The 24,983-nt window shown below is 39.9% G+C and overlaps 1 protein-coding gene across 4 annotated transcripts in view; it reads right to left on the reverse strand.

Annotated features, from left to right (window-relative positions):
* The window catches only part of CDON (cell adhesion associated, oncogene regulated), a 129,020-nt gene that overhangs the window by 18,312 nt on the left and 85,725 nt on the right, over positions 1 to 24,983 (reverse strand). For 3 of the 4 annotated variants that reach the window (XM_049856452.1, XM_049856451.1, XM_049856450.1), the window contains exons 13-18: positions 24,044 to 24,225; positions 23,457 to 23,562; positions 20,887 to 21,009; positions 16,060 to 16,281; positions 13,803 to 14,083; positions 11,512 to 11,591 (exon numbers count right to left, since the gene is read on the reverse strand). In XM_049856452.1, coding sequence (XP_049712409.1) covers positions 11,512 to 11,591; positions 13,803 to 14,083; positions 16,060 to 16,281; positions 20,887 to 21,009; positions 23,457 to 23,562; positions 24,044 to 24,225 — 994 coding nt within the window. Of the gene's footprint in view, positions 1 to 8,196; positions 8,312 to 11,511; positions 11,592 to 13,802; positions 14,084 to 16,059; positions 16,282 to 20,886; positions 21,010 to 23,456; positions 23,563 to 24,043; positions 24,226 to 24,983 lie in introns of all 4 variants that reach the window. The other variant, XR_007513578.1, reaches the window with a different exon arrangement.

The raw sequence follows: 24,983 nt of genomic DNA on the forward strand, positions 1-24,983 counted from the left end.
CAAAAGCTGGAAATGAAGAAGGGTCAGTAGTTGGAAAATATGGCCTTGGTGACAGAAATAATGCCGGAGATCGAATGATAGAATTTTGCAAGACCAACGAGTTCTTCATTGTAAATACCTTCTTTCACCAACTATACACATGGACCTTGCCAGATGGAACACACAGAAATCAAATTGACTACATCTGTGGAAAGAGAAGCTGGAAAAGCTCAATATCATCAGTCAGAACAAGGCCAAGGGCCGACTGTGGAACAGACCATCAATTACTCATATGCTAGTTCAAGCTGAAACCGAAGAAAATCAGAGCAAGTCCACGAGAGTCAAAATATGACCTTGAGTATATCCTACCTGAATTTAGAGACCATCTGAATAACAGATTTGACGCATTGAACACTAGTGACTGCAGGCCAGATGAGTTGTGGAATGACATCAAGGACATCATCCATGAAGAAAGCAAGAGGTCACTGAAAAGACAGGAAAGAAAGAAAAGACTAAGATGGATATCAGAGGAGACTCTGAAACTTGCTCTTGAGCATCAAGCAGCTAAAGAAAAAAGGAAGAATTGATGAAGTAAAAGAACTGAACAGAAGATTTCAAAGGGCCTCTTGAGAAGACAAAAAAAGTATTATAATGACATGTGCAAAGAGCTGGAGATGGAAAACCAAAAGGGAAGAACACGCTTGGTGTTTCTCAAGCTGAAAGAACTGACGAAAAAATTCAAGCCTCGAGTTGCAATAGTGAAGGATTCCATGGGAAAATATTAAATGACGCAGGAAGCATCAAAAGACGATGGAAGGAAGACACAGAGTCATTATATCAAAAAGAATTAGTTGATATTCAACCATTTCAAGAAGTGGCATATGATAAGGAACCGATGGTACCGAAGGAAGAAGTCCAAGCTCCTCTGAAGGCACTGGCGAAAAACAAGGCTCCAGGAATTGATGGAATATCAATTGAGATGTTTCAAGAAACAGATGCAGCACTGGAGGTGCTCACTCATCTATGTCAAGAAATATGGAAGACAGCTTCCTGGCCAACTGACTGGAAGAGGTCCATATTTATGCCTATTCCCAAGAAAGGTGATCCAACCGAATGTGGAAATTATAGAACAATATTATTAATATCACACGCAAGCAAAATTTTGTTTTTGATATAGTCTTTTATGAGGTCATTGATATGTTCTTGAGGCTCCTTAAATAGTCCATGGTGGTGGTGTGTTTGTTTTAATATTCAGCTCACTTCTGCAATCTTGGCCATTATGTCTCTGCCATCTTGCTGATCTAGCCCTTACTATGACCAGAACCCTGATGACATTCTTCTAGGCCATGGCACTCTCCTTCTCACTCTTCACTCTTTAACTCTGCAGTGACCCTGGCATTGGAGTGGGAGTTTCTTTTTGGGAATTAATGTATCAGTGACTGTCATATTATAGGTGACAAGAAGCGTTGGGTGTCAATAATGGACTAAGTCATTACTGAACATAGTAACCTGACACACAGCTTATAAATAAAAAACCAAAAGCACTACCCCTAACCACCTGCCTTCCTGATAATTGCCCTCTGTCTCCTAATTAGAAGTAGGAGACAGATATTTAATTTCCCAAAAAGAAAGGTGTTGCTTGATCTTATAAAAATAGATACCCATTACCCGTTAGACTCCAACTCATGGCAACCTTATAGGACAGGGTAGAACTGTCCCACAGGGTTTCCAAGGCTGTAAATCTTTATGGAAGCAGACTCCCACCTCTTTCTCCTGCAGAGCGGCTGGTGAGTTCGAACTGCCCACCTTTTGGTTAGCAGCCAAGGACTTAACCACTGTGCCACCAGAGGTCCTAAAAATAGACACACTGTTCTGGAATTTTTCTCAGGAAATTAGGCAGATTACTACAGAAGGAAAGACAGCAGAAACTTAGGTCTTTTGTGTTTTCTCCTTTTGGCATTATGGATAGTTCTGAAGTAGTTCAACAGTCTGAAATCAACGAGAGATTGAGTCATAATAAGCTGACCTGCTAGGAGAACATTTAGGTATACCAGACAAGTAGTTATTCTCACACAATTCATACAGACTGGGCATCAAGCCCTAAGCCTGAAGGAACCACTATTAAATTTTTTCATATTCACCTCCACACACTATTTTATCTGAGTATATCTGCCATCAGTAGAGGGTTTCAAGTTGGTGAAAGAGCACCCCCAAATTCAACAATACACAGGCTTTCGAGGTTATCATTATACAATACTTGGAGATCATTTGTAGTATCTGTGTTTTCGAAAGCACTATTCCCAGTAGTTTTATTTCTCCTCTTGACTATCAGCCATACAGCTTGTACTTTTCCCCCCAGATGGATTACATACATTTTTCCAAGCTGATTTTTGCTTAGCTACTTCACTCCCAATCCCTCTAGGGTCCTTAATGTTAATTTCTCATTCTTTCCTGATAGGATCTCTGAGTTCACTGTTCTTCTGTGAATTGCATCAGTGTCTTCTCCACTCTCTTTTACAAATTACCGAGACTGATGGTAAACAGACCATACTGAATGTCAATCCCTTCCCATTAGACTAGCCAAGCAGTGGACAAACCACATTTGATTACATATCCAGAAGTGCATTACTGCTTTTGGAACTGAGGACGAAGAGAAGCATGGAAACGTTTTATTTGATCAAAAATCTGTTTAATCTCCTGAAATGCCCAAACTGCACATGGATTTCTTAATTAAGTCTTTAATGTAGGGGACCCGGCCACTGAAAAGCTGCATTAAATATGATTCGTTCTAGCTGTTCATAGTGAGTTATCACACAATACTCTTAAAACCTGGAAACGGTTCCTATTAACTGAACACAGCGAGGCAGGCAACCATTTACAACTTGCTGCTAAAGCCTGGAACCAAATAGAACTTCTTCATGGATTGTTATACCACATGCTCCCATTCTCTGATTTTCACATCCCTGCTTCAGTTTAGCTGATACGGGCCAAGTTTTCTCTCCATCCAGTTATTACTAAAAGACAGAGAAGACAAAAGGGGTCTAGGGCTGGCCATGACTTGTTTCTTAAAGGCCTAGTCCAACAGACACATTTAAGTTTAAACTAGAGTAGTTGCAGTAGATCCATAGAAAAGCAGATGTTTGAGGGATTCAGGAGATGCAATTAAAAAAAAAAAAAGACTATTAATTGGATGAGGAGGTAGGCAGAGAAATGTCAAGGATAACTTCTAGGTAACTGGGTGGATGAATGGTAGTGCCATCATGAGCTAGGGAACACTAGAAGAGATGAAGACAAACTCCTTCCTCCTTAGCCTACCTTTGGGGGTCATCCTCTTAGACTCCTGTGGTGCCCATTCAACTCTCCTTACTGTGGGTAGCTCACATATTCCACAGGTGCCTAGGGTGGGAAGTCTAGCTTAGGGTGTTTCCGTATGGGGTCTTAACTACACTGTGCCCTGCCACTCACGACTATTTTTTCTCTGCATTCTTAGCTTTAAACTTAAGTGTGTCCATTGGCATGACTTCTTATCCAATTAATCCAACTGTTTTTCTCCATATCTACTGCAACTACCCTGGTCCACTATTTCTCATTTAGACTACCACAACACCAACCTAACTGGTCCTCCTCTCTTTCCCCATCCAATTTGTTTTGCAAACTGTTTCCAGACTGTTCTTAAAAGCCCAAATTCTACGTGAGAAAATTGGAACCCTTATTCATTGCTGGTGGGAATGCAAAATGCTACTGCTGTTATGGAAAACGGGGTGGCAGTTCCTCACAAAACTAAAAATAGAACTACTATATGACCCACTAATTCCACTTCTAGGGATATACCCAAAAGACTTGAAAGCAGAGATTCAGAGACTTGTACGCCAATGTTCCCTGCAGCCTAAATACTCATCAATGGATGAATGGATAAACAAAATGTTTTACACAAATACAATGAAATATTACTCAGCCAGAGGAGAAATGAAGTCTTGATACATGCTACAATATGGATGGAGCTGGAAGATGTTACCTTGAGTGAAATAAGTCAATCACAAAAGGTTATTGTATGACATTTGTATAATTAAAATATTGTACGGTATTCATATAAAAAGAAAAGGCAAATGTATAGAGACCAAAGTTTATGAGTGGTTACCAAGGGCAAGAGGAAAGGGGAAAGTGAGGGTTATTGGTATGGAGTACTGAGTTTTGGTTTACGGTGATGGGAAAATAGCATTGATTAAGGGTACAGTTGCATGGCCAATTATTGTTAATTGATGTCACTAAATTGTACACCTGTAACAAGCTGAATTTGGAAAGTTATGCGATAGATATATTTACGACAAAAAAAAAAAACAGCTGCTGAGGCTGCTTATATACAACCAAACACCTCATGGGATTTGGTTCCTTGGTTTGGAGGTTTAAGGTCATGGTTTCATGGTACATTCCAGTTAACTGGCCTAATACCATGTTTAGTGCTTCTGTCCTACCTCCTAGTTCTTTGCATAGTGCCTGTGGTCTTAAAAGCTTGCAAATGGCCATCCAAGGCAAAAAAATTGGTCTCTATTTGCCTGGAGCAACAGAGAAAGAAGGAAGAGTCAGGAATAGGAAAAGGAATATGTGGCTAATTGCCTCCATGAACAACTTCATTCTTTGCCATGAAACCAGAATTGGATAGTGCCCAGCTAATGTTACTGAACATTTTGATCAAAGATTTTCTAGAAAAATCCTGGGGGGAAGGGGGGAATGCAGAATAGAATTGCAAATACTCATGGACTCTAGACTTCCAGGAGCCGTGGAGGGTGGATGAACTCCTGAAACTACAGCCCTGAGGTAATCTTTAAACCTTAAACCAAAAATATCCGCTGAAGTCTTCTTAAAACAAAAAAATAGTTTAGCTTAAGTAGTAAAAAACATCTGCCTTAAGCACTATGCTCTTTTAACAACTATCTATATGGGATCAAATCAACAACAGCAATTCAAAACATTAGATAGGAACCTTAGGGGGCAGTGAGTTTATGTTAACAAGGGAGGAACAACTCAGAAGGAAGAGGTTGAGAATGGTTGCACAACCTGAAGAATGTGATCAAAGTCACTGAACTGTACTTGTAGAAATTGGATTGGTGTATATTCTTGTTACCTCTTTCGGCTTCACATGCTAAGTTCCTGCTACCTTAGCCTTCTTTAATGTCTTTGAAGATGCAGGCATTCTGCTTTACAGATTTGGCATAAATGGCACCTTTGCCTGGGAAGTACTTAATCTATCTCCTTCCTTTTAACCTAATTTTACAATGTCAGTTGCTCAGGGAAGTCTTTCCTCTCTAATCATATCTTTTCCTTTTTCCTTAAAAGTGCCCAGTTTTAATTATATATTCATTTTTATAATTTATCTATGTCATTAAAAAAAATGTCTCCCGCATTAAACTATAAGCTCCCCTAAGGACCAAGTAGTGTCTGTTTTGCTCACTACTTTGACCCCAGCATCTAGCTGGTGCTTGTTCCACTAAAGACCTCCAACAAATGTTTGATGAGTGAATGAACAAAACCTCTTTTTCTTTTTTGCACTCCTTATTTTATCATGCCCCTTTCTGCACCTCTATTAATCTCTGGAAGATATATCAAAGATCTAAGCCAAACCAAACCAAACCCACTGCCATTGAGTCAATTCTGACTCATAGCAACACTATAGGACAGAGCAGAACTGCCCCATAGTGTCTCCAAGGCTGTAAATCTTTATGGAAGCAGGCTGCCACGTTTTTCTCCTGTGGAGTGACTTGTGGGTTTGAACGCCAACCTTTTGTTTTGCCCCTGAGTGCTTTAACCACTGTACCACCAGGGCTCCACAAGTAAAGGTAAATAAGTACCTTAAGTAACTAAAAATATAAAAATCATCCACCAGCCATGGCTACTGTCTCCTTCAGCAATCTCATAAATTGTTAAGTTCTAATTATCTCTTTGGCACAAACAACTCCTAAATCTTTATCACAGTTCCCCTGAACCCCTGTCTGCTTGACTTAGATATCCAACTGGCACTTAGAACTAGAAATCCCCAAAACCCAATTTATCACCTTTCCCAGATACACCATATCACTTTAATAAGTTTCTTTTTTCTATGACTACCACCATGGCAACTACCGTGTCATCCATGTTTAAAATCACCTGTTCACTTTGAACCTTTCTTTCTTCTTGATCCTTATCAGTCAATTAAGGATTCCAACTCTGCCCTTCCACTCATCTCTGCCTTCTCATCCTGTCTTAGTCATCTAGTGCTGCTTTAGCAGTAATACCACAAGTGGATGGCTTTAACAAGGAGATGTTTATTTCCTCACAGTAAAGTGGGCTAAAAGTCAAATTCAGGACGTCAGCTCCAGGGGAAGGCTTGTTTTCTCTGCTGGCTCTGGAGGAAAGTCCTTGTCATCAGTCTTCCCCCGGACTAGGGACTTCTCCGAGCAGTCCTGGTACTGCTTTCCTGGTGGTATGAGGTCCCTCCTCTCTGCTTGCTTCCCCTTCCTGTGTATCTCTTGAGAGATAAAAGGTGGTGCAGGCTACACCCCAGGGAAACTCCCTTTATATTGGATCAGGGATGTGACCTGGGTAAGGGTGTTACAATCCCACCCTAATCCTCTTTAACATAAAATTACTATCACAAAATGGAGAACAACCACACAACACTGGGAATCATGACCTAATCAAGTTGACACATATTTTTGGGGACACAATCCAATCAATGACACATCTCCATTCTCAGCATGCTAAGACCTTCATTGCAGCAATAGTCTAATTGGTCTCCTCCTTCCAATCCAACCTATGCACTGCTACCATTAGTCAAGCCTAAGCATATCTCTGAATAGATCCCTCCCCTTCTCAAAATCTTTCAAAAGAATTATGATGCCACTAGACCAGTGTTTCTCAACCTTTAACATATACCCCCTTTTGATAACATTCCTTAAACATAAAATTACATGGTTTAATGTGCAAACTCTGCTTAGCATAACGCTAGCTCTGTCTGAGAATCACCATTATTAGACTGTTGGCTTCCTGAAGATAGGACTTAGGCCAGTGCCTAATACACATGGTAGACCAAAAACCAAACCAGTTGCTGTCAAGTTCATTCTAGGTCCTGGTGACCCGGTGTGCCTCAGAGTAGAACTGCATTCTGCAGGGTTCTCAAGGTAGTGACCTTTCACAAGAAGAATGCCAGGTCTTTTCTTTCTAGGCACCTCTGAGTGGGTTCAAGCTGCCAACCTTTTGGTTAGTAGTTGAGTGCTTAACCATCTGCTCCACCCAGAGGCTCCTAGCCACTCAATAGGTGTTTATTAAATAAACTACTAAACCTTGATGTTCAGGGTCATCCATGATATAAACTCAGTCCAGTGTTCCAGTTTTATACCCTACTGCTCTCTACCTGGAAACCCTGGTGGCTTAGTAGTTAAGTGCTACGGCTGCTAACCAAAGGGTCGGTAGTTCGAATCCACCAGGCGCTCCTTGGAAACTCTATGGGGCAGTTCTACTCTGTCCTATAAGGCCGCCATGAGTTGGAATTGACTTGATGGCACTAGGTTTGGTTTGGTTTTGCTCTCTACCCGCACGTCCCCAGCTAGCCAAACTATTTCAGTAGCTCTCAAAGCAGAAGCCAGGACCAGCAGCATAAACAGCGCCTGGGAACTCATTAGAAATGCAAATTTCTAAGGCCCACCCCAGACCTACAGAATCATAAAATCTGAGAGTAGAGCCCAGACATCTGTGTTTCACAAGCCCTCCCAGTGAACGCTGAACTAGACTGTTCAGTCTTATGGACATGATCCCTCTGACCTCCATGACTTTGTTCTTGTCATTCCTTCTGCATGGAAATACTGCAGAACCTATTCCAGTGCCTGGCTAGTGCTTAATAATTTTTTTAAATGAATAGCCAAAAATTCTCCAGTGCCCACTGGAAAGCCCTCATATATCTTAAGTGAAACCATGCCTCTTATTTCAGCTGGCATCAGAAAATGCAAACAATTCTTGGTAATGATGTCAATATTCTGAAAGTGTAAACTGACTAAATTTTGCATATATTGAAAATAATCATCTGTCATCCGCTTCTCAGCATTCAAAGCTTATTACAGGTTTTGCCACTTGGGAGAATCAAGAGAAGGTATTTTTTTATTTCAAAGTTGAAAGAGTTAGAAGCTTAAAATTCTGTGAGTCCAATTTTTCAGAGTTGGAAGTAGGTACTTATTGATACTTACTTACCTGTCTGATTATTAAGTGTCAAAATCACACAATGGCTCCTGGGGGCCAGGTGAGATATCTTGCTAACCTTGGAGGCAATGCAGGCAATCAAAGACTTTTCCTAACGAGGTAGACCCTTATGCAGGAGAAAATTTAAGTCAAGAAGAAACATAAGCTGGTTTTCTCAGGCTGAAGAGAATTCACCTATGTTCCCAGATAACAGTAAAACCCCCAAACATGAAATACAGGAAGTCATTTACTTGAAAATCAATAGAAATGCAATTGTCCATTGTTTTCGGGGGAAAAATCATGTGTAATAAAAACTCCAAAAATACCACATGCAAACATGTGCAGCCATAATTCAGAATGATGCAGGTCATTTACATCCTTTTAAGGAAATAGGGTGAATTTTTGATACTAAAATAATACTTGAGCCTAAAGACATGGCTGGCAGCAAATTACCAAAGCCTACAATCAGAGAATGTCAGGGAAGTTGAGAGAGACCTTACTTTATCTGGGACAATCATTCATTTTTTTCTAATCTCAGAGAGATTACATAACTCTCCCAAGGTCACAGGTTAGAGCAGTGGTGAAACCTACGTCTACTTATTCTTAGACCAGAGTCTTTCTCACAACACCAATTGTGATTGTTAAGGCTGTGTATCAGCTTGGCTGGGCCATGAATCTCAGTGGTGATGTGATCATTTCCATGATAAGATCTGATATAATGTGATTGCCTCTATCATGATGGGATCTGCAGTGAGTAACCAATCAGTTGAAAGGGAGATTCCTTGGAGGTGTGGCCTGCATCAAATATAGGTGGACTCTCTGGCATGGTTAGAGGCTTTTGCTTGCACTGGATCCTGAAGCTGGCGCCTCTTCGTCTGACCTCTGGTTCTTGGGCCTTGATTTAGCAGCTTACCTGCCATCTTGACTGCCAATCTTTGGATTCATTGGTTTCTGCAGCCTGTGAACCAGAGCCCTGCTGTCTGACTTGCCGATATTGGCTTCTCCAGCCCCTGCAGCTGCGTGAATCAGGAGAAGCCTCCAGTCTAACCCACAGATTTAGGACGTTCCAGCCTCTACAACTGCATGAAACAGTCCCTTTCTATGAATCTCTTTATACAGGTAACTATATGCTTTACTGGTTTTGCTTCTCTCAAGAATCCAGCCTAAGACACCAATCTAATGTCTGGACAGAGTCAAGATCGGCTGATGGCCACAAGAACCATAAAAGGAAACATTATATATTTAGGCAAAACTCTTCGTTTTAACTAAATTCACCTGATTACTTACCAAGTATACTGAAGCACCTTTTCCAGTTCTTTAGCATGTTCCTACCAATTGTTGTAAAGCCTATGACAAGCTCAGAACAAAAATGTGGCTTCATGTTATGAAAAACCTAAAAACTACAGTCATCTAGAATTTAAGTATGTAACAAGCAAGCCTTAGTGCATAAAACACATACAATAGGCAGAGGCTCTTGCCAATACAGAAACCCTAAGATGAGTTAAGTACATGATAACAAAAAAAATCTCCAAGAGGCTTTACCGCTTTTAGTTCTGCAACTCTCAGAACTCAGGCAGAAACAACTTAAAAGGTATGCACCACAAAACATCTGCTAGGGCAATGTCTGATCTCATATACATCCATGGTCCCATAAGGTTATAACAGAGTTCAAAAATCCCTATCAGAGAACAGGACATAGGGGATGTACTTTGCTAAGTACTATAGATCCTATCCGTCTCCCACTAGCTCTCTGGGTCCTGCTCAGCCCTCGCCCTGGGGGCAGGAGGAGGGGGTCCTGGAGCCCAGGAGCCCATTGTTGCTGCCTGTCAGGCAGGGACAGCTCAGATGTCGCCGACGAGGGGGATACCCTGCTGAGGCCACTGCCCCACTTGGTCAGAGTGCCCTGTGTGTTGTGCCCAGTCTGGGACAGTGGTTCCTCCCACAGTGGTGGCCACAGAACGGTCCAGGCTGCGGCAGTGGTGGGAGGAGGAGCAGGGAAGGTGGCTGGGGGAGGAGGCAGAGACAGAGCAGGAGTCGGAGGAGGAGCGGGATGGGAGAGTTTAAAGCCCACTGCTGGGGTGAGGAAGACAGGCAGGGAGGAAGAAAGGGAAAGGAGCTGGTGGTGCGCCTGGAGGCAGCCAGCTGGACGGCAAGTTCACAGTGAGGGGCCAGACGTGGCTCTCGGAGACTAGGCAGCAACCTCGCCAAAGTTTTCCCTCTGTCCCTGGGTACAGTGGCAGTGGCACAGGTCCCGGGCCTGTCCGTGACCGTCCTGCGTGCCTCTCTCCTGCTTTTTCGATGGTGTTCCCACAACGTCGAAATTACATAACGTCCTATTTCACAGACCACATGGTCGACATTAAGCAACACATACGTGTACTTTTAGTTCTCTGTTTTACTAGATCCTTTTTCAAGTTTTGGTTTCTGTAACTCCCAGAGACACCTCTTAACCTCTTAATTCATTTAGAAAATAGAGGTCAAATTCTATTTCAATAAAGAAATATCCAGACTCTAACCCATTCTCCACATATTTTGTGTACTAACTATAACACAATATTCAAATTGTAGAGTTTTGAACTAGGAGAGGCTTTTAGAGGCCATCTAATCCAATATCATCATTCTGTAACAGAATCAGGATTTTATGCCAGACACAACTAAAAAATCCTAAAATCCTTTGGAATAATATATATAGAGGCAGTATAAAAGCTTTCTGAATGTTGTCAAAATTTAAAAGCACATGTCACTCTATATAGTTCTATCTTGTTTGAGATATTGTTGAGTACATATCACTTTTAAAATAAAAAAACAAAATTGACAGAAAGCAAGATTTTACAACTTAAGTATCTTAAGGTTTTAAGAGTTTTAAAAACATACGGAGTAATCTGGTTAGAAGTTCAAAAATATTACTACATTAAAACATTACTATATACAGTTTGTTTTTTTTTTTTCTTCTTCTTCTTAACATTCAAACAGGCTCTCATCCTCCTAACATCCTATAACACAGGGTAGAAAATAACAAGTGAGAAAAGATAAAATCGGTATACAGGGAACGACTCCTAAGATTTCGAAAACATTAAACCTTTTAATGATATCTCCGTGAGAAAGTGTTTAATAGTGCCACTATATAGCCAAAGAAACCGAGATACAGAAAGATTGAGACTATAAAAACAGGGGCAAAAAAAAAAATGTAGTGACAGCCTTAAATTTCAGATTCCAAATTCAGAGCTTCATGTCTGAGGTAAAATTTCAAGACCGTTTTTTGCTGAAGTGGGGAAAAGAGGATGAATATACCTTACTCACAACTTGTACAAGTTTATATTTACATACCTGTTGTTGTTTCGACAATTTCGACAGTTGACACACTCCAGGGGGTCGGTCTGAGGGACTGCTTTGTACATTCCAGCACCCTTTTAGGAGGGAGTTCAGGGAAAGAGAAAAGAAGAAAGAATAATCAAGGGGCCGAAGACCAGGAACCAAATACTCCCAAGTCTAAAAGCCATGTTAATGACAAACAGATACATTTTACATGGCGTAGCAACACCGTGAGCAATGCTATGCTTATCATATTGACTTATACTCACATATGAGTTCTGCAGAGTTTTGTACAATATGAAAACTGTACTTCAAAAAAAAAAAATTAACTGCTATGTTTTACATGGAAAAACATGTACTGGGAAAAAGGCAAATAAATGGAGAAGTTTAGTCACTTCCTTTCAGTATTTCAAATCTAATGGACCCAAAATACATTTAGTATACATTATAAACCCCTATTCATTTTTGCGCTTCATGGAAGAACTCTGTAATGCCAGGGTGTGAGATCTGAATGATGTCACAAGATAAACTCATCTTCACTGTCCTATAATTATTTCGATGAGGTCTGTTCACTTGACTACGCTACGTTTTAAAACACGTTGTATTTTTCCAGATGGAGCAGATTCCCAGCCAGCAGTGACTTGGAGGGCGGTATTAATATTTTGCTGTTGATTTTGGCGGAAACTGCCCAGCAATTAAGAAAAATGCCCAGATTAACACATACCTCATTGTAAAATGTTCACTTGATATTCACAATGGCAAGAGTTCTTTGAAAATGAAGCTAAAAATTGCACTAGCTTTATGGTCAGAGACGAATCATGCTTTCAGATGAAAAATAGGGTGGGAGAGGTGGCTACTCTGCACCCAAGCCCAAAGCAGGCCTTCAAGGTTAAGAAAAGTTCAGGCAATTGTTTTTCCTAGAATACTTTCCATTCATCTTTAACAACAGCCAGAATCTAAGCAAACCAAAAGTACTGAAAATTTCTCAGCATTCTTGATCCAACTAGCAGAGAAAACCTTGAGCAAAGGAATATTCCTGCCCTCTCTTCAGTCCATGAAGGCAAACTCAAAAGGTTCAGAAGATGAAGTTAGTAACCGGCAGGGCGATATAGTTGTTTGAATCATTACACAAATTAAAATTCAATAATCACTAGCATTTTTTAATTTCCCTATTTCCTCCCACCTACAAGAGTAGGGTAAGAAACCTAATGGGTTAGAATTACAGATGGTAACTTCGAAACTGGACACCTAATGGGACAACTGCTATTTAAATAGCAATTTATTATTAAAAAAAAGAAAATACCAAAGGACCGTCTTCAAATACTAAAGCAAACATTACCCTTGTTTTTCTTCTTATGGAAACAGCATGTGTTATTCAAACTCTAATGCACTCTCCCTCCTTCAGTTTTCTTGGACAATATTAGTATTTTGGACTAGGAATGGTGACAAAAAAAAAGTTTAAAAAGTCTGAATATAAGCCATGTGTTTCCACACCAAATAATGAAATCATTATTCTCTTTTGGTAATAAGGTGCACTAAAGCAAATTAAATATTTTTTCTACAACACAGAAAAGCTAGGTCATAAAAAAAAAAAAAAACCCATTGCTGTTGAATCAATTCCAACTCATAGTGACCCTACATGACAGAGGAGAGCTGCCCCATAGTGTTTCCAAGGAGCGCCTGGTGGATTTGAACTGCTGACCTCTTGGTTAGCAGCCAAATTCTTAACCACTGTGCCACCAGTTGACTCTATGGCACTGGGTTGGGTGGGTGCCACCAGTGGCGCCTATTATAGTTTAGTTCTCCAAATGTAATATATTAATAAATCATTATTAAAGTTGAAGATGAAAAAAACTCTAAACTTCTTCAAACTTTAGAATATTGGTAAGGTCACCTGTAATAAGAACAAAGACTAAATGAGTGCTTCATTTGATCAGCTAAGTAAATGATCTATTTGATTGATAAATACCGCAGCTATACAGACAATGTCACAAATCAAACTATCTAGTGAAGAGGATCTCTTTAACCAGCATAAACTAAAACATGCTAGCCATCCTATTCTCATTTCTAAAATTGAATTAGATCCGCAAATTCTCCCGAAATAAAGCAGTTTTAAAGGTTTCTCACTCCTTGTGTCTAAAGGGAAACACTGGTGGCATAGTGGTTAAGAGCTCAGCTGCTAACCAAAAGGTCAGCAGTTCAAATCCACCAGGCGCTCATTGACAATGCTATGGGGCAGCTCTCCTCTCTCCTATAGGGTCTCTATGTGTCAGAATCAACTCAACGGCAACGGGCTCTTCTCTTACATTCAGTAGGTGATGAGGATGTTCAAAATCCACACGTGTCCTGGCTAGAGTGTTAGTGTGCCCAGAGCAAAGGCCTCCGTTCAAGCTCCCGTTCACGAAGGCGTTGACTCCGTTAGAGACCTTGTGGTGAAGATGTGAGCAGCCATTGCTGAGACTTCCATTCCTCATGATGCTCCCATGAACATGCCCGTTTACCCGGCTTGTGCCTGGCAGAGTGGTGTACTCCACCACCTGCCCGTTAACATCTGACCCTTGGTAAAGGTAGCCTGGTGGGTCATATTCTGTTAACAGAGAACAAAAAGCCAAAAAAAATAAGGTACTGAAAAGGACAATCTTCTTGATTAGGCAGTTTTATTAATGAAACCTCTAGGAGCTACAAATACACTAAAATAAAATGTTCGCTGAAAGCTGACTTGTGAGCGATCCTTTAACAAAGCTGTTGCTATCTCTTATTTTCTTTACAGGAAGGCATTAGCTATGAGCTTTGAGGTAATTTTGGCTCTGTTAATGGGAAGAGAAACTAACCGAGGACAAAAAGCCCAAAAGAGAATAGATAAATTGTGCGAGTTGAAACTATCAAAGAACTGGCAACACTAAGGAAAGGGGTTCTAATTCTCATACACTTCCAGGTGCTGAAAGTAAAGTTGTATAAAGCATTACAACAAAAATGCCTAACTGTAGCTAGGATACTTCACACGGCACTAAACAATGTTTTCAGGTCAAATGAGGGAGTCGTGTTCACATTTACCAGTTATACATATTGTTTCCTGGTCATTACACCCAAGTTGGAGGTTGTGGGGTACCAAAGGCAAAAGGCTAATTATTCCATTTCCTTAGATTAAAAACATTTAAACAACTGCTTCAAAATTCTAACTTCCAGAGGCACACCTGCCGGACCTATTTAGAAAATGTAAAATATCCCTTAGAAGGTACAATGTCTGTTGTCAGTTTTGATCAATTCTTCAGAGGTAACAGAGTTTGCCAGTCTGGATTAGGCGTCCCCCCCTCCATGGTTTCTCCTATCACTGCGCTTTCTCACACAGGTGTGCAATTGCCACTGACACCTGCGTATCTTCTCCACTGAACTATAAACCTGGAGAGGGCAGAGACAGACAGGCTTTTAAAATTTCCCATTATATCCCCATTATCCAGCACAGTGCTGGGCACACAGAAAATAATCAACAAATATCTTTTGAATAAATAACTGAATGAATGCTATCATCAACTTTCATTTTTAAACATATTATCTGGTCACAAAAGAGTATTAGTTTAATCAGATTAATCTTGCTTAGACAACCAGGTCAACACTTTTCTTTTAATCATTCAGCACACATACAATTAAAAGGAATGGCATTAAAACAGTTTAGAAAAAGGCCCAATCAAATGGTCACCAACCCCTTTAGCCTGACACCACCACCACTCTGTCCCTGCCAATCTCTTGAGAGGCACAAAGTCAATAAAAATGCATCACTCTTCCCCTGTGAGCTGCTAACATCAAGGGGACCAGAGCTGGAGCTGGCTCTAAGTGCTGCAGAGGTGTTTCCTGCTGGTGTCTTCCTTTGTTTTCCTTGCATCCGCTTATTCTGGGGCCAAAGGAGAAGCCAAAAAACTTCCTCCCACCAAAGACTAAAGCCCTTACTTGATTGATTATCCTGTTTTATAACAGCTGGAAGAAGAGAAAAGGTAGGAAGGTGAGGGGAAGAGAACTGAGCAAAGAGACAAAGCAGTGCCGTCTCTAACGGTTCAAGCGTAACGTTACTAGATACATTTGTGGGGAGAGGAAGCCACTCCGGAGCAGACTGGCTCATCAGGTACAGAAATAGGACTGTTGTCTTCACCTATGAGTATCATTCAGTAACGCAGAGTCTTCCTTTCCATCACGCCTTTTCTACTCCCTTTGGACAATTTGTACCAGCACCAAGGGGTTCCTGCAGCAACTGCAAAACTCATGCTTCAAGCTCTCGTCCTCTTTGGTGGTCCAACAAGCCAGAATTTCCCAGCACTAAGTCACTATTTATTTAGAAACCTACTTAGTTTTGGCTTTGTTGTTTATTTCTGCTGGGTAATTTAATTTGATGCTCCACTTTGGCTTACAGCTAGAAGAGTTTTAAAGTCATCTGCTCTGAATGAAGAGTATCTTAACATGTTTTACACCCTGACACTAACACATTAAAGTGTTAGAAATCAATATTTATTCTGACAATATTTTTCCACCCATCGCTAGAAAAAGAGAAGGAAACAGTTATGAATTACTTACTCTGTATGGTGCTCTGTTGGCGGTTCCTCCACAGGCACATTGCAATGAAAACCATAAGAATGAGGACCATGACACCGAGCACACAGCCAACAATCAGATATAACATATCACTGCTCCTGGTGGGGCTCGTTGCAGGCCCAACGTTTCCTCCACTTCCTGAGAAATTTGGAGGGGTACTCAAGTCTCTGACAGGGTACTCAGACGCTCCAGGAACACGTTTCACTAGTTGAAATATAAAGGAAAACATGATGTCAGAGTGAATACAGACTCCATGAAATGGTTTACTCTCTGAAGGAGGTCTGGTTAGGAATGCAAGCCACTCTGTTTATACTCGTTACTGAGATGATCTGAACACCAATGAGTCACAGAGACGGCTCAAAAGTTTAAAAACCTGATGTGCCAAAGCTTTAGATCCTGAACAGATTCAGCCCACAAGTTTAAGAGAAATTGTAAAGAGCCAAGAAATATACGCACTTGGTGTGACCCAGTTGCTACGATTATCTGCTTCATCGTACTTGTAGAAGACTCCCATGTGAGGTGAAATAAGTTTTCAGCTTATGGATGGGACAGAAACTTTTTTATCTGACATACCTTGAGCTGGGTAAGACTCAGAATTATATATTTTATGCCTCTACCATGTGATCAATATTAGAGGATACGGCTTTAGACTATTACAACACTCATAACAGGTAACCAACCGCCATCGAGTTGATTCAGACTCATGGTGACCCCACGTGCGTCAGAGTAGACGTGTGCTCCGCAGGGTTTTCAATGGCTGTGATCTTTCAGAAGGAGATCACCACGACTTCCTTCTGAGGCATCTCTGGCTGGATTAAAAATGCCAACCTTTTGGTTAGTAGCCGAGCACTTAACTGCACCACCCAGGGACTCCAGAACGATCAGATGCAATTCCAACAACCTCATGCACAAAATTAAGCATTCTAAATATGCCAACTGTTTGAGTCCATGTAAATGCAGTGCTTTGACCTAATTCCTTGGCATTCTGGGTTGGTGGTTCTGGTTAACTGCAATAACAAAAGCTAATAACATGTGAGACTTGAATCCTGTTCTCTCCGTCCCCAAGTCACAAGTTCTTGATGCTCTCATGTCTTAACAAGGCAGTGGTTGAGAACCCAGTCTCTGAAGCAGATGGCCCAGGTTCACATCCCAGGCCTCCACTCACCATATCTGTAAGATGCTAGCCACCAGGAACCACAGCTTCTGCATGTCGACAATAGAGATGCTAGTAATGGCTCTATCAAAGGTTGTGATGGAGATTAAATGAGTTGATCAATATAAAGCACTTAGAATTGAGCCTGGCACATGGTAACTGCTCAGTCAATTTTGCTGTTATTAGTTATTATTACACCGTTCCCTGCTAGGGTTCCTAACGAGCCTAGTGGTCTTACAAAAAATCTACTTCAACAAATAATACTAACGTGGAGTTCAATTTTCTACTACTGATAATCAAGAAAAAGCCAATAATCAGGAAAGAAGAGGCTGCCTTTCAAAGGAATGGCCTCTCCATCACCGGAAGACAGACAAATACTTGGCACAGAGACTATAAAGGGAACTTTTCTTCAGATGGTACGCCAGATTACACAATTCTAACATCCCTGCCAACTCCATAAAGAAAACAAGAAAGCTTTCTGAGGCAAAACGCGTGTTACAGAGACCATTGCTAACAATCGTGATCACTCACAGGGATATCTTTCAGATTCATTCATTATTTACTCTTAATTTACTCAGAATTCTACCCAGCTTGATTATCTAGTTTCTAACCCCTTGCTAAAGTTAAAAACTGAGGACAGATGGCTTGCAGTGGAAGGAGAGTAAAATAAAAAACATAAACAGAACCCAAGAAAAAATCATGGCAGTCTAAGATCTCTACAAGTAGGGGAAAATGGTGGGCCATCAACATCTCTGTCATTCCGAAAAACCTTAACGAAATTACCAAATATAAAACAATCATTCCTCACAGCAAGAACCCTGAGTCATTTTTTAGAAGGTTCAATTATATAGCATATCTTCTATTTAAACAGGCTGGGAAGTGTGTAATATATTTTACAAAGTCATGCAAGAGGAACACTTAACATTTTTAAATAAGTTTTTCACTTTTCACTGATCTGAAGGCAAGTCTGTAAGTAGGACCTGTTACTTCTTGGTGGAGTCAGGTAATGAGGTATGCTATTTTACACACAGCTACTATTACCGATGCAGTTATACTACTACAAATCCTGACAACACTGTTGTCTGGGCTCTTTTATGTTTTGCTTGGCTAGATTCTTAAATGTCTTGGGGACTCGGGGGCAGAGATGATATATTTCATTTCACTCCAATTATCACAGCACTCTGGAGGCAAGTAAGAGATGCTGACTAATACTTCACAGTGCCTGACATTCAAATATATGCTAACCAAATGAATTTCAAGGTTAAGGCTAACGGTCTGCATATATATTTTTTAAATATGGATTTAATAAGTGGGTTTTGTAGCAGAAAATACGTGATTTAGAATTTAAAAGATTCTAAATAAATTTCTAATTAGAAAATTAGAATTAAAAAGTTTTAACTTTATAATTCAGTCTTTCTGAGATTTTTAAATAGAGATAATAAAATCACTTGTAGCAGACACTACTGGTTGTCTATTTAACAGCCACTTCCTTCTTCTTCCATGCTAGCAGAGATCCAATTTTGTTTAGGTGTCTACCTGACCCCCAAGTAACACTGGGATAAATCCTGATGGATCATTCCATTCCAGTGAATGGCTTGGGGTGGCCTGCAACTGCGTTCTCGCTAATGAAACATAAAGGGAGATTGACTGAAGGACTTTGGGGAGATTTTTCTTTGTTCTTTAAAACAGACAGAAGGAAGGATTGGTTTCTCTTTTTCTGCCAGACACTGCCACGTCTAGATGGAAAGCCCAGAACTGCAGCTAGCTATGCATGATGCTAGTCTCAGGGCCAAGCTGAAAGCCAGGAGGTAGCAGAGTGGAATGACAGAAAACACTGGGTCTTCGATGATGACACTGAACTACTGAATTAAACAATCTTGGAATCAGTTACCTACTTCTGCTTTTGGAAGAATACATTTCCTCAATGTTGAAGCCAATCAAGTGGGGATTTCTGTGTTACTTGCAGTAGACCGTATCCCCAAGGTTGTTGTGAAGGTTAACTGAGGCTGTGATCCCTGGGTGGTGCAAATAGCTAATGCACTTGGCTGCTAACCAAAACGTTGGCGGTTCAAGTCCACCCAGAAGTGCCTTGGAAGAAAGGCCTAATAATGATCTACTTCTAAAAAATGAGCCGTTGAAAACCCTATGGAGCCCAGTTCTACTATGACATAATGGGGTTGCCATGAGTTGGGGACACGAGTCAGGCTGGTTCAACAGGAACTGGTTTAACTGTGGATGCAAATACTTCATAAATATCTATGTTATTGTTGTTGTTAGGTGTCGTCAAGTCAGTTCGTAATCATAGTGACCCTACGCACAACAGAATGAAACACTGCCCAGTCCTGTGCCATTCTCACAATCATTGCTGTTTGAGCCCCTCGTTGCAGCCACTGTGTCAATCCATCTCGTCGACAGTCTTCCTCTTTCTTAACAAACATGACATCCTTCTCCAGGGACTGTTCCCTCCTGATAACATGTTCAGAACATGTGAAACAAGGTCTCACCAACCACACTTCCAAGGTGCACTCTGGTTGTACTTCTTCCAACGTAGATTGTTTGTTCTTTTGGCAATCCGTGGTATATTCAATATTCTTTGCCAACACCATAATTCAAAGCCATCAATTCTTCTTCAGTCTTCCTCATTCATTGTCCAGCTTTCACATGCACGTGATGCCACTGAAAATACCATGGCTTGGGTCAGGCACACCTTAGTCCTCAAAGTGACATCTTTGCTTTTCAACACTTTAAAGAGGTGTTTTGTAGCAAATTTGCCCAATGCAATGTTGTTTGATTTCTTGACTACTGCTTCTGCTTCCATGGGCATTGACTGTGTATCCAAGTAAAATGAAATCCTGACAACTTCAATCTTTTCTCCATTTAGAATGATGTTGTTTATTGGTCTAGTTGTGAGGACTTCTGTTTTATGTTGAAGTGTAATACATACTGAAGGCTGTAGTCTTAGATCTTCATCAGTAAGTACTTCAAGTCTTCTTCACTTTCAGCAAGCAAGATTGTGTCATCTGCATAACACAGGTTGTTCCTCCAATCCTGATGTCAGGTTCTTCTTCATACAGTCCAGCTTCTTGGATTATTTGCTTAATACAAAGATTAGCTGGTTCTATTACTCATGTGTGGTATCTTTCAGATTTCTTTTGTTGTTTTCTTTTTAAAGATGATAACATTTTATAGTTAATCTATGTATACAGGCAGAATGGAGAATATGAATTTAGAATTAGCAGTCTCTGCTACACTTAAACAAGTAGGCAGTGTTATATGTATCTGACACTCAAGGAACCCTAGGTAGCACTTTTCCTTAAAATTCTTATACATTTTTTAGTATTCCAATTCTCAGCAATCTCAAAGTAGTAAGCAATTATTTATATTCTCTTCATGGACAAAAAGAAAGGGAACTGGACCGACTTGGAGTCACACAGAGATTAACAAGCAGGATCAATGCTTGTATAAGCTATTTTTCACACAAGTGCTCTAGCCAACATATAATACTTTCTGCTGGGACAGTCTGAATGCATGTACCTAGAGAATGATCCAAGACATAAATTTCCTTAGGTAAATACATCCATAGCCAGAAGGAATAATCCAGAGTTTGGGATCCTCTCACCGTCCAGGGATAAAGCACAAATCCACATCCCTCCTACCTTTGGTTTCACAGATCATCACGTTACTAAACTCGCTTTCCCCTCCTTCATTGAAGCACTGCATTTTAATGTCATAGGATGTTTCTGGCTGCAGGTGGCCAATCATGTGCCACTGCTTTGAACCTAGAAAAGAAAAACAAGATTGAAACCTCATATAGCCTAAATGATAATGTCAATACAGCTTAATATTTTCAAAATGAGGTAGGAGCACCACTCATCACCAAAAAGCACTGTTTGTACAATACAACTGTGCTTAGTGCAGGCCTCTGAACAACACACTACAGATAAATAGCATATCTACTACATGGCATGAGAAAGACAGTAGAGGGAATAAACAAACTGAATTAAAGCTGTATTTGTTTACTGGTAGTAATACTCTATTTAAAAAAAAATTAGTGATGACTCGTTTGTAAAATACATGTTAGTTTAATGCACAGATAGAAAGCCTCAAGTCCTCTGGGTCCCTATGTCAGCCCAGCAAGTCAATCCTCTGTGTCCCCCCACCAGAAAGCGGTACTATGTATGCGATCAGCGAGTGGTGCCTTACCCAGGGAAACTCTTGGCTGTTGCTCCTACCATTTCTTCTCTTTTGAGTCAGGGTCTCCAAACCACACAAGTATCTCTAATAGAACAATTCTGTTATCAGTGGCACATAGCCAACCTCTCATTTAGAAACACCCCTAAACTGAACACTCCAGTATAAATCACTCTCCATTTTTACTTTCATGGACTTGTGACCAACTTCAATAAGCAGGGACACTTTTGCCAGACTCAATTAACTCTTCAAGCACTTTTAATCCTTCCTCAAAATATTTCTTCAAACCATTTTCCATGTTTCTTAGAAATTCAACTATACCACCAACTTATTTAAGAATTACAGGAGGAGAAAAAAATAAAACAAAACCACACACACACATCAAATCTACTTGGCTGACAGGATCAGTATCACCAGGCTCCTTTCTAATTCAACACAGACAAAAATACTTCAATCTGGATGCTCAACTCCCATTTCTTAGTCACCAATACAAAACCCTTCACTCACATAGACCCATATTTTATTAGGAAGAGAGTCTGGTTGTTTTAGGATCAAGAGCCACTGAAAGACTCCAGAAGTGAAGAATTCTATGGCTTCTTTATAAAAACATACCAATTGAAAAAAAACACACCCGTTGCCAGCAAGTCAATTCCAACTCGATGTACAAATGACCCAGAAAGAATCTTGACTCAAGTACTAGTTGAAACTAGAATAGACTTATTTCTAAAATCTAAAGCTTTCCAAAAAACTTCTTAGGTTTTCTCTATCCTAACATCTTTCCTAACCAGTCCAACACTCACTTAACTATAAAAATTCCCTTGAATAATTTGTATACTATTAAATTACTACACTACTATAAAGCACTACTAGTACAAATGAAATTAAGCTGGGACTCTGACATGTTACAAAAAGAGAAAATAATTAAAACAATCTTGTTAGATTAATATTCAATTGTTATGGTAATTCTTCCAACGGCAGAAAGCATATCCTTCTCTTAAACAATTTCCCCCGCAAGGGTATTTTAGAAAAGATAAGGATTTACCACAGGGAGAAACCAAAGCACAGGCTTCAAGATCAGGATGACTGATAATTTGATTTATTTGAAACTTCAATTAAGTTTACAAGATAAAAACACTCACCACAGAAGTATTGGTAAGCTGAAACCATTTATAGTTTATCTAAATGTGGAACTTAATTCAGAAGACAGAAAAACTTAAATAATACAATTGTTCTTCTCTTTTAAAATTAAATCAAGTTTCAAATTTTATTTCCAAAGCTTAAAAAATGTTGGGTCAATACACGTAAGTAATCTAAAACTCCATTTTATAGAAAACTTTATGCCTAAGACAGGAATGATTTTGTTTCAGGGTTTGGGAGAACAGAACAATAGCTTCCAACGGCCACAAAAAGAATTTCAAATGCATAAGCTTGAAAACAAGGAATAAGCAAATTACACAGCACAGTGAAGCCCACTTAAACATCTAACTGCTCAGTATATCACATTTATAAACGAGTGCTCGGTACACCAGAAGACCAAACTCCCATTTGCAGACAACGCTACTGAATACGAAAGTTTCGTTAAACTGATTTCCCATTCCATGCTTGATATTCACATCACAGAAAGTTGTCAAAGTTCCAAAGATTTAACTAGAGGAGAAGACAGTATAAAAACTGCTCACCAGTGGATATTTCTAGAGTGCAGAACTAAAAAGAGGTGGGAGGAGAGACAGAGAGAGACAGAGACAAAGACGGAGATGGATATGCATTTAATTTACATTTGCCTTGTTTAGAACTATTTTATAACAAATGTTTAACTGCTGTCAAAATTTTTTACAGATAAAAAGCTGACATTCCAGCTCCCCTAACCTAGTTGAACTAAAATGAAGACCTAAAAACAGCAACAGCACATATACCATTTTATTTTTTAATTTCAATTTTACTCTATCTTAACCTGAGATGGCATTTTTCATAATATTTATAAGCACTCTCCTCCAAAGCTCCTTTACTGCAACTCCAGCTTGACAATGGGGCTTACCTTCGACAACATCCCTCTTGTAATCACTGTCATTGTCACTATCTGTCGGCCGGTAATAGATATAAAATCCTTGAATGGGCGTATTATTATTACTTGATGGAATATACTTAAAAAAAAAAGAAGAAGCAAAAGCTTATCAAAGACAAAAATAAATGTAATTTTCACATCAATTCAGATTCATCTTTGTGTTAACGTTTTTCTAGCTTCATTTTGCCAACATCATTGATGACTTTTTAAGATTTAATTAAAGATATTCAAAGGTAGTGAGAGCACTTAGCTTACTGCAAGACTGAACAAAAACAAAGCAATACAGTCCACTAGGTCTAAAAGCACAGAAGTACATTCGGTTCAAAATGAATAAATCATGAAATGACAGCATTTGGATGAAAGCCAAGGAGACGACAATTTGTTTTTTAACCCTGCCTCATAAATAACATGTGCTTTTAGACAAATACTTGTGCCCTTCAAACTGCCCCTCAAAAGTTCAAAAACTTGGTGTTCCCGGTTTCATGTCATGAGGATATTACCTTTATTTTTAACAGGACCAAAACGGAACACCTTCTAATCAGAGAAGATGTCTAACTCACCGTCCACTTCAGCATGATCTCCGTGTCACTGACAGCTTCTGTGTACGCAATGTGAGGCCCAGTGATTGGACGGTTGGAGAAACGGTTAGAGAACCCAGCCACCTGATAAGGTCGAGAAGCTGAACTCCGAAAACTCTCACCATAATGGTTGATGGCAATGACCCTAAATTTGTATGTGGAACCTTTTGGGAAAAGAAAACAAAATAAAACTTGTACAACTCTTTAAAAAATTGTAAGAAGACAACTGAATGTAGGGTATTCAAAATATGACAATTGTGCTTAAGTATCGACCTACAATAACAGACACATATTCTAAAGCCTGAATAGCAACTAGATCTCAACACTTCTGCCAGCTTCAAACGACTGGTAATAGCTGTTCAATGCACTGTGTTCAAGATTCCAGGACCATATTAGGACTCACTGGGCAAGAATGCTATGAACAATGAGTGATGTCTATCATGGACAGGGCAGGTAGAGAGCAGGAAAGAGGGGCAGCATGTTTTCCTTTTTACCCATCAGATACAGGGTTGGGTGAAGTGTTTGTCCCCCAAACTAGGTTCTTTTTGCTCTGGAAGAAACAACTGAAGCAAAGTCTACTATGGTGAACACATTTATGAAGAGGCACCGTGTGGGTGACAGCAGATGTCACTGATTCCACTGATAATAGGATAAGAGGGAGCAGATTTAAACTACAACAGAAGGAATTTATCTGGATAAGATATTAAGAACTTAAAAAAAAAAAAAAACTCTAAGGATTGTGAGTTTCTGAAAATCTGAATCTAAAGAATAAATTAGAATCCTAAAGCAAATTCCTAATAGCTCAAAAATAATCTTTGAGCTTACCAAGACAATGCAGCAGTCTGCAAAATGTTACTTAGCTTCACCAGCATTTCACTGTTGCCTTCTCGCAATCTACCTACATGTATGTTCCCTTGCTCCT

Source organism: Elephas maximus, chromosome 17, assembly GCF_024166365.1.
Source record: "Elephas maximus indicus isolate mEleMax1 chromosome 17, mEleMax1 primary haplotype, whole genome shotgun sequence".
Lineage (NCBI taxonomy): Eukaryota > Metazoa > Chordata > Mammalia > Proboscidea > Elephantidae > Elephas > Elephas maximus.